Source organism: Corvus hawaiiensis, chromosome 26 (genome assembly GCF_020740725.1).
Source record: "Corvus hawaiiensis isolate bCorHaw1 chromosome 26, bCorHaw1.pri.cur, whole genome shotgun sequence".
Taxonomy (NCBI): domain Eukaryota; kingdom Metazoa; phylum Chordata; class Aves; order Passeriformes; family Corvidae; genus Corvus; species Corvus hawaiiensis.
In genome coordinates, this window is record NC_063238.1 from 35934385 (window position 1) to 35951724 (window position 17340).

The 17340-nt window shown below is 40.2% G+C and overlaps 1 protein-coding gene across 5 annotated transcripts in view; it reads right to left on the reverse strand.

Annotated features, from left to right (window-relative positions):
- Positions 1 to 17340, reverse strand: part of CYRIB (CYFIP related Rac1 interactor B) — a 97060-nt gene that overhangs the window by 12445 nt on the left and 67275 nt on the right. For 3 of the 5 annotated variants that reach the window (XM_048286418.1, XM_048286416.1, XM_048286419.1), the window contains one exon: positions 4514 to 4596. In XM_048286418.1, the coding sequence (XP_048142375.1) occupies positions 4514 to 4586 (73 nt within the window). In that variant the 5' untranslated portion in view covers positions 4587 to 4596. Of the gene's footprint in view, positions 1 to 4513; positions 4597 to 5589; positions 5676 to 17340 lie in introns of those variants that run through there. The other 2 variants (XM_048286420.1, XM_048286417.1) reach the window with 2 other exon arrangements.

Sequence of the window (17340 nt, forward strand, 5' to 3'; positions counted from 1 at the left end):
GGGCTTTATTAACAAATATCCCTATATATAGACCTTGCAACAGTTTAACTCATCTTTTGAGAAACAAAGAATTAGCACAGGTTAAAAAGAACCTGGTCGCTCCTTTAAAAATAAATAAATAAAAGAGCACCACATTGATTAGGCATCGAGTAAAAGTGGCCAGTGCTTTTCAGATCATCACAAAGGTCACATAATTTTGAAAGCTGCTGAAGACTGCTGTAAGAAATGAAGACAAAAAATGAGGGAAAAGAGCAGACAGGGAAGCACCAGTTGACTGGCAGCAGTTCATGCACGAACATGAAATGCTATAGTGAAATACAGACTAAGACGTAAAGCTCTGTAGCATTCCAGATTGTGTTGTTAAATAATGCAATCAAGACTTGCCACTTGGATTGTCTCACACTGAGAATATCTCCTGCCTATTTAATTTTTCATGCCATTTTTTTCTTTACCCTGTGTAGCAAGGAGAGTTCATTTTTCAACACTGGAAGGGGCAGAGCAGGAGGGGCCACAAGAACTCCTGCTCCTCATTTCAAAACCCACGAGTGAGCAGAACAGCTGTAGTACTATGACCCTCCATGTTTAGAAATGAAAATCATCTTCTAGATACAAATTTAGTGCTCTTCACTGGACAGCTGGCTAGGCAAATCAACACCATCACCACCTCTCAGTGTAGGATGTAATCAGCCAACTACTGTATTTCATTTCCCTAAAATGTTCCAGGAAACTTAAACCAATGGTTGGTACTTAATTTGTTGGGGTGGTTTTTGTTTTTTTGGGGTTTTTTTTTGGTTTTTTTTTTTTGTTTGTTTGTTTTTTGGGGTTTTTTTGTTTTGATTATTACCAACTTCTAAGTATCAATCTGTTTTAAAACCAAGTAGGTACTGAGTTATTTCTTTTGGTTGGTATCACATTTTCAGTCAACCTAGTCCTCTCCAATAAAAGAAATCCGTAAACCTGATTTGTCCCAACTCCTTTCCTCTGCCATCTCTAAAACAGAGATCAAATTTAAAAAGCAAATTTAAATTATTTTAATTTAAAATAAATTTAAATTATCCCTTCACAAAATATTTAAGATGTTATTAGGGGTTAAAAGGCATGATATAAAAAATCTTCAGGGCCTAATGCTGGCTGAACCAGAGCAAAATTAGTTTATTTGCTTCCCAGTGCTGGTCAGGGCACTGTATTCCGTAAGCCCATCACAGGGAAGAACAAAGGAGAGGTCTCTCTTCCTAAGCACTGTTATCATCTTGAATAGATGGAGGCAGCATTCCCATATTATGGGAATAGCATCCCTCAGTATGTACCTGAGGACTCAAGCTACAGGACCTTCACTTGAGAATCACTAACTGTGGAACTCCTTTTTCCCAACCTGGGCGTGCACAGAGCAGGAAAGGGAGTTGTACTTCTGGAGTTACTCTTGGCAGCTAAAACAACAGCAGCCAGCAGTGCCAGGCATCCAAACAGGAGGCTGAAAGAGGTATAGAATTTCCACGTCCATTTAAGTTCCTGCTACAATGTTACAACACAGCCGTGCCTTTATCAGCAATGCTTTCCACAGAAAGAACAAACCCGGTAAGAGCAGCACAGCTCACCGAGATGTTCTGATGCTTGATATTGTGGCCACAGGAATTGACCCCTGGTTATTCAGGGCAACTTTACTATTTTTAATCCAATAGGAAGAAAAGGGAAGATGGAGGTTCTGCAAGTAAATGGGGAGTTCAACTGTAAATTAATTTTAAATTTAATCAGAATGTTACTGCACTAGATGCAATATACATTTAGAGTGCAGGATGCTCACACGGTAATAGAGACAGGAGACTTGCAACAATATACAAACGCTGTTATGTGAACTAAATGCTACAAAAGTGAGACAACATATTGCATGCGGGGAACACACACATTTAGTGACTATTAAAATAATATTTGGCTAGCCTACAGAACTAGTAGGGAGAGAAATTTGGGGTTAAAAGTTTACACTGCACAGCAAACTATTTAAACTGAGATTTTTCCCAGGGAAGAACACATCAAGTCATCTGAAACTGTCTGGGACAAAACTCACAAACAAGGGGGGAAAAAATGCCAGACTACTGGAGATGAAATAATTTATTCATCTCTGTTGGCATTACTATGGAGAATGCTGTCTCTGTGGCTCCTCTGAACCATGGCCAAGTTCTCTGGAGATAATGCAGGATACTGTCAGCACTAGCTTGAGATCGCCATCTCAAAGTACACTACATTTTAGCTACTATTCAAATCAGTACATTTGGAAAGGATTTGCAACTGTGACAGTAAAGACACCAATGTAAAAGTTGAGCTGGAAGTTTCCCACATTTCAGGTGTCCGTTTTATGTAAACAACATTGACCTGTGCACTTTGCTCATGTTCTAAAGGCACTGCACAGACTTTAGAACAATACTCAAGACAGCTATTTGTTTCAAATAGGTAAGGTTAATGACCAAAGAAAGCATAAGCTTAACCAGCGTGGAGGCAAGCAAAAGCCAACATTTCATCATATTTTTTGCATGGATTCTGACAGTCAGTCACACAAATCACTGGACTCTAGCACCAAGATAAACATCTGGGAGGAAAATAATGGTTAGAAGTCTAAAACTTTTCTAAATTTGAAGTTTCTAGCACTAGAAAGCTTTATGAACATTAGTTTTTAGCTCTTTATGGTACTATGCAAAAAACACTGGAGCCTGCTCAGTCCAAAGACATACATGGCTTTAAGAACAAAAGACTTCAAACTGCCTGTTATTGGGCCAGGCGTAACACAGAATCGGCAAATTTGTTTTTAATACAGAGCTTACTTGTCCTTCCACACAAAACCACAACATTAAGTATCACAAGATTAAAGTGCCAAGTCTTGAAGAAAGATCTTGGCTGTGTCAAAGCCAAGATCCTGTCAAGGCAAGCTATCTGAAACAGAGGAGAAAGAAGCATGGATACACAGTATAGCAGCAGACACAAATGCAGAACAGGGTCCAAAATGAACAAAGAACAGTCTAACAATTCGGCCATAATATAAGTCACTTAATTTGACTGCATATGTAAGCATTTCATGTCAGCAACCTGCTTACTCTCATGCCAAATCCTGTTCATGCTCAAAACATGCATTTTAAAACAAAACTGATAGCTAAAGAATCTGTATTTAAAAAGAAAAAAAAACAGTAATTTTATTGCAATTTATTTTAGAACTATGCCTCTTCTATCCAGCTAACTTGAATTTCATTTACTCCAATTAAATTTTCAATATTTGCAGATTAAGCTGGAGCTTCACAACTCCAGTGGTCTCACACAAGAGTTCTCCCACTTCACTAAATTTTCCTACTCTGACAATATGCGAGAGTTGGTCTTACACAAATTTTACTTTCTGATTTTTGAACACAGCCCTTGATAATCTCCCCTTTATGAATAACTTGTATGACTAGCACCTTTTAATACCAATATATTCAGAAGAGACAAGTGATAAAAATCAACACTACAGGGTAAGGGTTTGGAGAAGTTTTAACTTTAAATGTCATTGAAGCGAAACCGTATTTCATCAAGCATTTTCTTTTGTATTATAACTAATATAAACAACTGCTACTGTTTCATCAAACTGAAAAACAATTCAAGGGAAAAAAAGATATAATGCACCTCAAATTATCCATATCATAATACTTCATCAATATTTTTATTATGCTATTCCATTGTATTTTTATTACATGGTCAAAATGTACTTGAACATTAATTTCCTTATTTTATGCTTGCTGATGTACAGCTGGGTAAAGAAACAGCACATCTCAAAAGAAAGTAATAAAACATGCATAGCAGAAGCCAGCAACACTTACCTGCCATTCTTAGGCTATACTGTATCATGCAACAAAAACTAAAAGACACTGACATATGTGAACCTTCTAGAATATCTGGCATTGATCAGACAAGCTACGTGTCTCTTCTTTTCAAAATCAATTTCATCTCTATACACATTGAGACCCCCTTTTAAGAAGGCATGAGGTTAAATTTCTGTGCCAGATCCAGTAAGGTTCACATATAGACCTTTAACGTGATGATGCTGGAGCTATGAATAGCTGTTGCGAGCCAATCTGGGTATGCAGCATCATTAAGTCACACTGGAAATTACAAGAATCAGGTTTCATTTTCAGTTTTTCCTTTAAGAAGCATGTATCCCCTTGGAATTTCACTAAGCCTTGAAATAATTACAACTATTTTTAACATTTGATTAAAAGTAGCCAGAATTTTGGTTTAAAAAATAAGAACCATATCAAGGTTTCAAGAGTCAAATGTAATTTGAAAGCCCTTTGTGGAGTAAAGGTTTTACATTTAAGGACCTGAGGATATTTTAGAACAGGTTATTGCTTTCTACCGAAGTTTGCTGAACAATTATTCATAGCTCAGGCATGCAAAGCAGTTAGAAAGATGGCAAAATGAAAACATACACTTAGTACATGACAAATGCAGTCTACTGCAGGCAAAGAGTAATAAATATATAAAATCATCTTCTCACTTTCAAAATCAAGGAAAAAATTTGGCCCCTGCTCAAGGTCTGTGCATGTCAAAACTTTTAGAAGGTTCCCCATGTTAAGGTACCTGCCAAGACAAGAATGAGAGAAAAGAAAATTTTCTTTTTATAAGAAAGAACAGCCCAAATGTAGTTGATTGAAGCAGTGGGAAAAGAAGACCAGAGAGTTCCATCAGGTACGAACCCATCCTTCAGGCTGGGTGAAGGGAGATCCCCACCTCAAGGATGCACAGCTGGTGACTCTAGCCATGCAGCTTTCCTGTAAGAGTGACCATGTCACCAACATCCTCACAGCTGCCCCCTTGGGGAAGGGACAGAATCCAACCGAAGGCTTTGCCAGGAACTGTTCAGTCCCAGTACATCCTAGCACCAGTGTCCTGAGCAGGAGTACTGCCTTGAGAGCCAAGTACCAGATTTGAAAGCATTAGCCATGCTAGATTTTAACCTGATGGGACAACAGAAGGAAAGAGCTTTAATTTTGTCAGCCCTTATAATTGTGTCAGAAGGCCATAATAGAAAACCACATCAAGATATACCATTTCAGTGTGCAGAAAATGCTAACAGAGATATGCCACAGATCTTTTACACAAGGTACCTAAAACATCTGTGAAACTCAGATAGTTTCACTTTGGACTTTTGGATGTAAAAAAACACATCAACTGCACGATGAATGACCAAAGCAGGATCAGGAATGATTTAGCACTCACTCTTGTGTACGAGAGGATTATAGGGAACAACTGCTCAGCACAGATTACTATGGCATACCAACAGGAATTCTCATTTCATGATTACTTGATTTGCAGGCAGATGGATGGACATCACTGACCACAGAGACTCAAAATGACTAAGCACATGGAAAGAAAATTTACACAGCAGCGTGATGGTGGCTTGGCAACTACTGGAGGAGGGAGGAAAAAAAAAAATAGGAACAGAAAAAACACATGCAACTCCTTCAAATTCCAACTTTACAACTGAGTCCCCTGGCCTTCACTGCAGCAGGTATAAGCAACCCTACTGTTACCATTTGAAATGCACCAGCTGTGAAGGGCTGAGAGACTTACTTTCAAAATCCAAGAAAAAATGTGCTGCATTGTGGTCTATGTCCCTGGTTAGCACCTTAATGAGATTACCCATGCCAGCAAACCTAAAAATAAAAATGGCAAAATAATTTAGTTCCAATAACCATTTCCTATTTTAAGTACACGCCTGGGTCTCACTGGAGCAGGGCTCCCCTTGAGTTTTGCACTCTGGATTCATCAGTTTCTGGTGGGGAGCAGAACTCATGCACTACACAGTGCATTTCCATGCCCCTTCTTCTTAGGGAGCAGTATTTGTTGAAAAACTGGAAAAGTTATAAGCTTTGACAAAAACAACGATGTGAATTACTGGCTCTTTTTCATCTTTGTTTAATACATATAAAGAACATGTGACCTATGATGACTGAGCAATTGTTTTGCATAACTGCAGCACTTAGTGCCAAACAAACCCATTATTGTTTAGGACAAAAGCAACCTCAAAGGGAACTGGTGTCATCATAACAATTTTTTCACTACCTCTCTGTAATCCAAAACAGATATCGGAAAGTCTCTCAGTAGTAGTCATCTGTGGCCAATGAACAGTTTTCCCATTAAATCACAGAGTTACAAGTAAAGCACAAATTAGACTTTTCCAAAATCAGGAGAAAAAAATCAAGTTTCAACAGTTCTTCTTATGTTTGCTGTCACATCCCAGCTAAAAGAAATGAAAAGTAGAAGAAAAATTAAATAGTTGTTAGATTACTTGAGATCAGATAAATTATCGAAACAGTTTCAAATGTTACCGTAAGTTTCAGAAATCAATACCTGCAGTGGGAGTATGAAAACTGCATTTCGTAACAAAGCAGCCTTTTCATGAACCTTCCCATGTTTTACAGAGGCTGAAAATATACCTAATAACCATTGCTCTGAAATGCCAAGAGCTCACTAGAGTGCTGCTGCAAGACAAGCAAGACACCACCCAAAGATCTCACCTCAAATTATTTAAGAATAAGCCATCAATAATCTGACATTTGGATTCAAGCACAAGATATAAACAAATCAATTTTCAAATTAATGTAACTATACCAACCAACAAGTATATGCTCTATTTTTTCCTGATTTTTACTTTTACTCAAGACTCATATTTACCTGGAGGGAGGTAGCACGACACTAAGAATCATTACTTTATTAGGCATCAAGGAAACTGAAGCAATGTGAACTCAAAACAAATTGTCTGGCGAAACAAATTTTCAGAACCTGTGTTGACGGATTTCTTGATCAAACTAAGAACAGCATAGGATTTCTTTTTCAGGATCTGCAAGATTCAGCAATCAAACAAAGCTTGAGAAGGAAGGGGCAATTAATCCCAAGTTGCTGAAAATAACCCAAGTCTTTGCTCCAACAGCTTCTACAGAACGACCAAATGACTGTTAAGAATCTAGATTTTTAGCACCGTGACTCTGAGTGTAACCCAGCTGACCACAGTGGATTCTGCACACAGCACTTCATCAGGAGGTGTATGCTGTCTTTTTCACATGTTCAACCTTCTCCTTTAAACTCAAGAAAACGCAAGACCTGCTTCCTAATAATTTGAACTTATTTCCTGGAAATTCAGATCAGATTTCTTAGCCTGTGAGAAGCACCTATGAATTCAAGGAATTTTAAAATTAGGGTATCCAGCTGAGAGACTCTTCTTAACAGCTAATCCATTAAAACATGGTTCTTCAAAGAGACAGCTTTCCCAGCATCTTCTATCCCACAGCTTAGCAAACTATTTTAAAGCTAAATGTGCACCAATGCTGTGTAAACACATAACAGCAGAAAGCAGAGAAATTACTTTTCCATATCTCTCAAGCGTGTTCTGTAACACAGGACCGAATAAGCCACTTTGTATTTCAGAGTTTTCCAGATTATGAATGTTCTTCTTGTTGGGGAGCAGAGAGAGGCATCCTTAAACAAGTATTTTCAACAGGGCCAATTAAAAAAACAGAAGCTGCATAATGGTGATCCATCTACAGATTCAGAAATCAAAGCTCAATCTCAGAACAGCGTATTACATATTTCAATTCCAACACTAACAAACAAGCAGCAAACATGTGGCAGTGAATAGTGCTCATGGCCTAAAGAGATCTCCTATACCTGCAATTACTGCTGTGCTTCAGCTGCACCATCCCCTCCTCCACCAAAATATTTTCCATATCTCAAAAAAAAAGCCTCTGTGTAGGTTTTGCCTTTGTTTTGATACTAACCAGTCTCCTAAGAGTTTATAGGCTCATGCATGTGGCTTAAATATTGGATAATATTATTTGTGAAGGTCAGAGTAGGGGCATGCATATAGGGTTGAAATATTTTGAAGCTAAGAGAAGAGCACATAGGCACTGCAGAACAGCTTGTTTCACTGAGCACCTACACCTCCTAAAACAAGTAGGGAGTTGGGGACTTGGTTTTGCAATACAAATACCTTCATCCCTCAGGAAGGTTTGCCAGGAAGAATATATGGTTTCTTTTCCAGGAGTTAAGTTTAACAAATAGAAAAGCACAATAAAAGTTTTGGCACTACAATGGAACAGTCGGTGTGATATTCAAGCAGAAGATGCAACTGACCTAAAGGTAACAGCTCAGTGAAGAGCCTCCCTGAGCAAAGGAGAGAAACTGATGATAACGGATTAGTTCAACTGTGACAGCAGCAAGATGACAAGATGAGCTATAGGAATGTATATCAATTTACATGACCACAAAGCTGCTTGAACACTTGTTCATAACAAAGTTCCTAACAAACCTCTCCCCTCGTGCATTCGTTGTACTGAAAACATCTTGATAAACACAAGACGTGCAATCACATTTGCTTTCTTAGCAGCAAAACTTCACTGTATATTCAGTTTCTATGAAGTGCATGGAAATCTAGCTGAAAGTGGACAAACCCAGTATTTTTGAAACTTGAATCCAGATGCACTGTAACATTTACTCAAGGATCTCAAGCATTCTTTAAAACTGGAAGACCTGCTGTACTTTAAGAACTGTGAAAACAAAAATTTCTCAAAACTGTAATCCAAGAAGACTTTAGGCTACGAAGAACTTGAAAACTCCATTTAGACAGATATTGAGAAGATGTAACTTCTTTAGCATTTTTTGGGAGGACACTTTCAGCTTAGCATTCAAGGTAATGAATGCAAGAGCCAAAAGGTCAGAATCTACTCTTCTGACAAAGCAAAGCACTCCCTTCTTGAGCTCTGAAATGACCTTTTAGAAACAAGACCATGGTGCCACCTGTGGAACTTCCCAGATTTGTGGAAGCAGCTGCAGGTCAGTATGTCACAGCTAAGGTTAGACAGACCTACACTTCTGTACATTTTCCTTCAGAAGGTATAGCTGAGCAGCAGGCAGAGCTGACCTGTTGTACTCAGAGGGAACACTACAGAGAGGAAAATGAAATCTGACCCTTCTGAGAAGCTGCTGTGTCAGCAGAATACCTGGACCCATCTCGAGTAAAGCAACCTAGCTCACAGCTGCATCAGGCTCTGACAGATAAGAAAAAGATTTACTAGAGATTCTTGTTTTGTTCAAGTGGCTCATCATTTGCAATTTTTCTGGGCCCAAAACACACGAAAGAAGGACCACTACTGGCTGTAATACTAAAGATGATGACAATTTGCCCATAGTGTGAGAAGCAGACTACAAACCCAGCCATTGCATCTACCTTCAGTGACCTCTTCTGCTATTTGATGCCCTGTAAAAGCATCACCAGCATGATGATTTTGGCAGTTCTATGAAGACTTACCTTGGTAATTAACCACATAGTGGCATGCCCAGCCAGTATTAATTTACCAAACACTCTTCCAATTTCCTTGCAAGTCCACAACTCCATCTGAAGTAAGTAAAACTACTGGTTTAAAAAGACAGATGTCATCCCAGTTAAGTAGCCCTGACACTGAGCTACCATTGCCTAGCCAAGAACATCTCCCAGCACTAACTGCACCCTTCTTGAGCAAGTTGCCACATCAATCAGCCCCAATTCAAGAACAAGTTAAGCCTGTATGAAGACCAAAGCCATCAGCAAGCACTACTGTTGGTTTTAATGTCCTGCAGCTGGGCTTTGTCTTGGAGCTAAATACCTGATTCAGAGCACTGATTGGAGGTGACCCCTGTGGGTGCTAACCCACCTTTTCACCCACAACTCTTCCAGCACAACTGGAACAAAATGCACACTGAAGCTGTAATCCTCATCAAGAAGAATTCTGCATATTACAATCTCTAACATCAAAATAGTCAGTGCCCAGCCTGAAGTACACTTTAGGCCACCACCTATTTGTTTTTCCACAGCTTCAGAGCATCAACCTCTGTCCAATTTTATTTGGTATTCTCATTCAGAATTCAGTACACTTCGAAAGCTGAAAACCAGTTTCTCGCTCATGGGTATTACTGATTTTAAAATTATATAGCGCAGTGTCCAGAGGCAACTCTTTAGGTAAACTAACAGCCTAGGACTCAGTAAAAGCACACATTTAAACCACTGAAGTTTTCTTGTGCTACAAGTCCAACATCACAAGATTAGAGCAGAACAAAACCACTAATTTCTGTCCAAAAACTGGCTGTCCCTGTGAGGCTGCTCAGAATCCCTGCTGGCATGCTCTGCACTCCAGCACAGTACTCGAGCCACGTGGAGCAGGTTATGGGAAATCGGAGCGCAAGCCAGGAACAAGGCTTAAACTTGACCTACTTGCAGAGGAAGACATACGGAATGCCACATTGGATTAGGATGATTTGGCCCATTACAGCCTTATGGGGTTGCATGATGTTGCGTGTGGAGCCATGATCAGACAAGCGGAAAGCAAAGGCATATTTTCAAAACAAGTCTTGCACGCATGCCCTTCCTGTGGAAAACATCCCCGACACATTTCAGTGCCCCCCACCCCCCCCAGGCTAAGCCCAGGGGAATTTTAATAAAAATACTCAATGCAAGTAAATTCATCTGAGAACCAAAGACATTTACCCTCTCACACCCGAAAGAAAAAACTGTGCATTAACAAGGATGTTGCTTGCAACTGGTGAGCAGCTGGAGAACTTACTCTCATTACAGGTAAAATACTACAAAGGTGTTCATAAATGATATTTTCTATTAGTTTTTGTTCTATTGGGAGAATAGCATGTTTTCAAACTAGTTTAAAAAACCAGTTAAATAAATAATTTAAAAATATCTGGTTTTGATCCCTGAAGAAAATCTGCTTCAAGAAAACATCAGCTCATCTTTTGGAAATGTATATGCTATTCCCAATACTAAAATCCACAGTATGAAAACTGTGCTCCCTGAAAATCTCATATATGTAGCTAAGCACAACACTGTATGGAAAGCACATCTAATGGAACAACAAACATTTTGTTTCCGGGATTTGAGTTTTAAATTTTCATTTGGTCATGTAAGTGTGGCATAAACCTCCAATTCAGAGATATTTCTGGCAAAATAATAAGCAAAAAAAAAACATTGATAGCATTAAAAGCCTAGCATTATAGTGGAATACTACTGTGTTATAACACTCACCGTGTTACTACATAAACAAAACACTGAATGTTTCCCTATACTGTTTTTATAGAAGGATAATCCTATCAGCCTGTCAATTGTTTCAAGGCTTACTTAACAGTATCTAGCCATGAACAGGGAGAAGAAAAAAAAAAAAAAGAAAAAAGAAAGAGGCAGCAAATAGGTGTCTGCCCACATCAGCTGAATCCAAGGCAGCCCTTAGCAACACATGGCATCACAGCCTGGCAGCCTATGGGATCCCGTGTCGCTTTCTCTGCCAATGAAGCAGCAAAGCTTCACAACCAGTGAGAACGTTTCTGCTCTCCACCTTAAATGCTAGAGACTGCTGCAGAGATGGAAACAAGCTGGTAAAATGCACTGCAGGAATCACTCTTTTCTGACTTGTAACATTCTCCCTGGATACAAACATGTTTTTCCTAGACTAACGCACATTTACTTCTCTTCTGAATAGTGCCGGAGCAGCAGAGATGCCTTCTGACACATTCCAATTCCTACTATTGATGTTAGTGGTGTTGCAAGTAATAAAGATCTGCCATTATACAAAATCCCAAAGTAATACTATACGTACAAGAAAATAAATAATTAGAGTCAATATTAAAAAAAAAATAGTAGCTATCACTCATTAGCACCTTCAGATTTAGGAAGGGGAAGCTTGGTGCCATTAGCTTGAAACAAGTTACATTTTGGATAAGCTGGTTTCATTTACAGGATCCATCATAGCTCTAACATCACTAATATTAAAAGTAACAGTTCAAATTGTGCCACCTGTGTAAATGTTCTGAATCAAACACATGAATGAAGTGCCAGAGCCACCTCCAGTTCTGCACAAACCCCACAGTTTCATTCACCAATGGACAAGTTGTTTGAGCAAGCATTAAGATTCCAGGAGTTTTTACAGACGCTTTTGGGACACAATTCCCAGTCCAAACCCATGCCCAGACCTGCACACGGCTCTGCACTGCTGACACCCAGTGGCCACGAACCAGGGACTGCAAACCAACCACAAGAAGAATAAAAGATATGCAGGCCAACCCACCCCCCACCCCACCTATATCACTGAATTACTGGGGCTTCAATCATTAGCATCTTATCTCAATAGTGGAAAAACAAATTATACAGTCAGATAGGAAACATTTTTGTATAGGAAGGTAAGTATTCAGGCTACTGAAAAGCCGTTTGAAGCCGCCTCTGATGTCAGTTCATTTGGCTAAACTGACTTTGATACAATAACCTGTTTTAGTTGAAACTGAAGTTTTTTGTTTTGGTTTGGGGTTTTTTTGAGATCACACATCATCAATAAAGTCTCCTTTAGAACAAAACTGAATTCAAAACTTGTCATATCAGGAGGATGGAGGTCTGCCAGGGAAAACAGACTAGTGAATAGACTCACATTCCTCAAAACCAGAATTGTGAAGTACGGTCAGGGCAGTGTTTATTCAGTCCATTTTTCCTCTTAGAGGAAATCAAGGGAAAGGCCCTGAAGAATCCACAGTTTCTTTAGAAGCAGTCTTACAGCCTTGTTAGTTTGGGAACATTTTAGTGGCACAGCTGACACTGAATAACGCATTTGACAGGAGCTACAATAAAATAACTAAGCATGCTCACACAAGTCTGGAATGAACCCAATTTGTCTGGAAGAATTACGCTTGTTTTTAAAACAGAACTTGTATTGAACAGGGTAGAGACTATACTCCAAAAATCTGCTCTGATTTACCCTTCAGCAAGTAACCGCACAATTTTTCCAAGAGTGAATCTGGGGCTAAAAAATAATTAATTTTGCTTTCCTCTTTCAAAATAACACAAGCCCAACATGCTTTAACTTAATTCTGCAAAATGCTCTTTTTAATTCCATTACGTTGCAGCCATCGGGAAAACCCACCTTTTCCAGTTCAGGGACATTTCCACTGCAATGCAATTTACACTCTGCTTTCTCCTCCAGCGCTGGAGATGCGCAGAGCCTCTTGCAGCGCTGCGATTCACCCAACAGAGGCCGCTGCCCCTCCGCTGGATATCCCAGAGACGCGGCAGCTGGGACCAGCGTGCCCGATGGATCCCAGAGCCCCACAGCTCGGAACCGGCCATGGCCCTCCCGTCAAAGCACTGCCTTCAGTACTGCGGCATTATCCTGGAAACACGGGCTGAGCTCGAAGTCTGCCTTTTTTTCAAAGTAAACTGGGAACATTTTTATCAGGTACATAAAGAAACAAAAAGCCCATTTATTAAGAGCTGTGGCAGATTTACATGGTTTTTAATTCTTTTAGAGAAAAGCTGCTTACTCTACAAAAGATGGCATGCCTTTTCAAACTGTGCTATACTACCACATTACTAAGACAGTTTCATATTTCAAGGATGTCAGCCTATAATTTAAGAACCCTCAAGCTCTCGTCTGCAAAAAAAACCAAACCCAACAGTAATTTGTATGGTAAGTCCTTCTCCTGCCAACTTTTCACCTCTGTATAAAGAAAAAAAGCAAAACCCCAACCAAAAATAAAAAAAGCCCAAAACCCCCAAAACCAAATCTCTAAGTTTTATCTAAATGCTAAAAAAAGGAAGTACTGTTTCAATTCATTACTTCCTAACTAATCCAGTTGATGTACCATTTTTCAGTTGGTATTTCACATGTGAGACAGCACGCCTCTTCCTGCCTAGTTTGATTTGGAAATGGTTATCTTTCAGAGCAGTTGAATTCCCATCTATCACTGCCACACGTTTCGGTATCAGAGCTGGACGCAGCTGCACTGAGGGATCTTGACAGTGCTGCCATCTAATGCACCAAGACAAGGAGTACAAGCACCCAAACTGCTCTGCAACACTCAGGTAAAATGTTCTCTTTGAGTTTCATTCCAAAAATGTTGCACCCCTTCAGTGCCTTGGCTTGTAATCCTGCACTAACAATTGCATGACAAATTATCTCATCACCAAGCTGACAGATATAAATAGCCATTAACGTATTCCATCTCAAGGGACTTCTACTAGAATGTCACAGTGCTAAACCACAAACCTTGTGTGTATGAACCCGACACTGACTGTCCATCTGAGAATTCAGTTCAGCGACACAGCAGCTCTGAAATATCAAAGAAGAAGGGAAGGCCTACGGCCTTCCAGATCACAGAGCTGGAATGGCAGGTTTCCATATTTCAGGACAGCTTTCTGATTACTCTGTGGATTTCCTTTTTCTCAGACACCAGTCAAACACAATATGTTTGCAGAATACAAAAGGCTAATGAAGCACATCAAGATGATGATGGTATAACAGAGGATGAGTAGCAGGATGATGCTCCTTCCCATTCCATCTGTTTTCAGAAACAGTAACAAACAGACAGGCATTAGGCAGGGCAGAGGGATAAAATTGGTCGCCACATGGTTGTTTATTTATATGAAGTTTCAAGAGACTCACTGCAAGATAAGGATCAAAGATACAGCCATCTTTGTTACATCCAGTTACTTCTTCAGATCCCCTCATAACACATAGCACCAACTACTTCTACTGAACCTGCATAGTTTTTCTTGTTAGAAAGCATTAAAAAAATTCCACCTAAACAACAACAAAACCTCAACAGCAAACAAACAACCAAAAAAATTAAACCAAACAAAACAACAATAACAACAAGACAACAGCCCCCCCAAAAAAATCAACAAAAAAACAAAACAAAAAAACCCCAAACCACCTGACCACACTGGTCCAGATTCCTCTAGCTGTGCAAATATTATAATTTTTTACCCCATCTTCCATTTCTCCCACCATATCACTAATATTATTTTAACCTTAAAAATCAAACTAAAGGGGCCCAGTAAGGCTAAGATATAAGACAATTAATTCTCAGCCACCTGTTGGAAATATGGGGAAACATTTGCTATTCTTCAGTGGTATCATACAACCTGCAATCGTTTAAGATCAGTAACAATATACAGAATATCATGCAGAATATCATGCAGAGTGTCTTGGGGTGACAAAGAGTTATGATTTTCTGCATTGGTTCATCTGTGAACTCTACAGGTCCATCCCATCCCATCTCACAAGAAGTCTGCAGCAGCTCTTGGGGAAAACCAGGTACATACGCAGAATGGAAACACATTAAGAATACAGAATGCATTTAATAATAACATCTGGCTGTTAAAAGTACTTGATCTGAAAATACTTACATACTAGAAGAACACAAATATACATGGTAGCTCTGTTGCTGCTCTTCCCTAGGCACCTGCTCACACAACAGTTCAGGTTTTACGCGATATTAAGCTTTTTTCAGTTTTTAACCTTATTCAACAGCAACATCTAGTTCAGTTTGTCCCATTCTTTAAAGCTTAACCAAAAATTTCCAGTCTCCAGTTCTTTACGTGATGGTTGGGTAGGGTTTCTGTCAGTCCCTCCCAACCCTGAACACTGGTGATTCCCTGATGATTTATGATGCTGTCAAGCATCTGGCAGCTACTTTGTCTTAGTATAGTTGGAGAAGTTGAAAGAATCAGAAGTCTGACACCCCAGCTTCTGCTGAAGCAGACACCACACCACCTTAACTTGCAAACATTCTCCCTTCAATACCTGAAACACTGTTGGTTCATAGTTTCTTCAAAGAAAACAGAAGTTATTTGCCATGTGCTGTAGCCGTTTGCTGGACAGCATTCCTCTTCCTGCAGGCAGTACCATTCCCAGCAATGCTCCTTGAGCTTTCCTAGCTTTTCTGGATGACTCTCAGCTTGCTGAGAAGAAGCAGCACTGCTCTACTAGAGGAATAAGTGAAGGGTGTGAAAGGATGTGCAAAACCAAGTGCTCATATGCAGAGGGAAGAAAGATGGTGATCCTGGAGCCTGGACTTGCCTAGATGGACCCATGGTCTGACTCAGTTAAGTGACTTTTATAATGTATCCTTTGCAAGTACACACGATCCTGTAAATTAAAGATCTGCACTTTTAACTGCAGATTTAACAACACCCCCAATGACTTTGTAAATAAAAGTTATTAAAGGAAAAAGGTACTACTGCTGCTAGCACTGGATGTTTTTCCATCAGTTCATTAAAGATTTGGAAAATACTTCTGTATGCTTGCCCAGTTCCTAGGCTCATTCCTTAATGCAGAGACACAAGCCAGTAAGCAAGAAGGACTGTGGGCCTGAACCAGCAATATCATAAACTCTCCTGAGAATGACAAAAATGTGACAGTTCATCAAAACCTGCAATTCTGCAAAATAAGTATTTTAAAACATGAATTCTGCACTGAAATAAAGACAATTACTTTAGTAACACATTTTTATGCCATATATTCCTAAATCTGAATGAAGGAGTCAAATAGTTTTGGACATAGCACTAGAAAACGTTCTCTATTCTTGTTGACAAAACTGATGACAAATTGTATTGGGTTTGTGTGGCAATGTTGTGGTGGCAGGGGGGCTATGGGGGGGACTTCTGTGGGAAGCGGCCAATGCCAGCCAGCTCCAGGATGGACACACCGCTGGCCAAAGCTGAGCCTGTCACTGGCAGAGCCTCGGGGATAATGTACTTAAGAAGAAAAAAAGGAATTATGGCAGAGAAGTAGCTGTGGCCAGAGAAGAGAAAAGTGAGAATATGTAAGACACCAGGAGTATGGTGTAGACAACCCAGGTCAGAGAAGAAGGGGGAGGAGGTGACCCTGACACTGCAGCAGAGATTTCCCTACCACCCATGGTGAGGCAGCTGTGCCCTGCAGCCCACGGAGGTCCACAGGGGAGCAGGGATCCACCTGCAGCCCATGAAAGAGCCCACAACAGGGCAGCCAGATGCCCAAAGGAGGCTGTGACCCTGTGGGAAGCCCATGGTGGAGCAGCCTGTTCCTGCAGGACTGCACCCCATGGAAGGGACCAACACTGGAGCAGTTTGTGAAGAACTGTAGCCCTTGGGAAGGACTCATGTCAGAGAAGTTTCTGGAGGACTGTGCCCTGTAGGAGGGACACCCCACACAGGAGCAGTGAAGGGCTCCTCTCCCTGAGGAGGAAGCAGCAGCAGAAACAACCTGTGATGAACTGACTGTAACCCCCATTCCCCATCTCCCCACACTGAGTGGGAAAGGGTGAGGTAAAGAGCTGGGGATAAAGTTATGTCTAGTAAGGAAGGAGGGGTGGAGGGAAGGAGCTGTGATTCAATTGGTAATAAACTCAACTAATTTTCCTAAGTTGAGTCTGTTTTGCCTGTGACAGTAACTGGTGAATGATCTCTCCCCACCCTTATCTCAATCCGTGAGCCTTTTGTTGTATTTTGCCTCCCTTGTCCAACTGAGAAGGGAGTGGCAG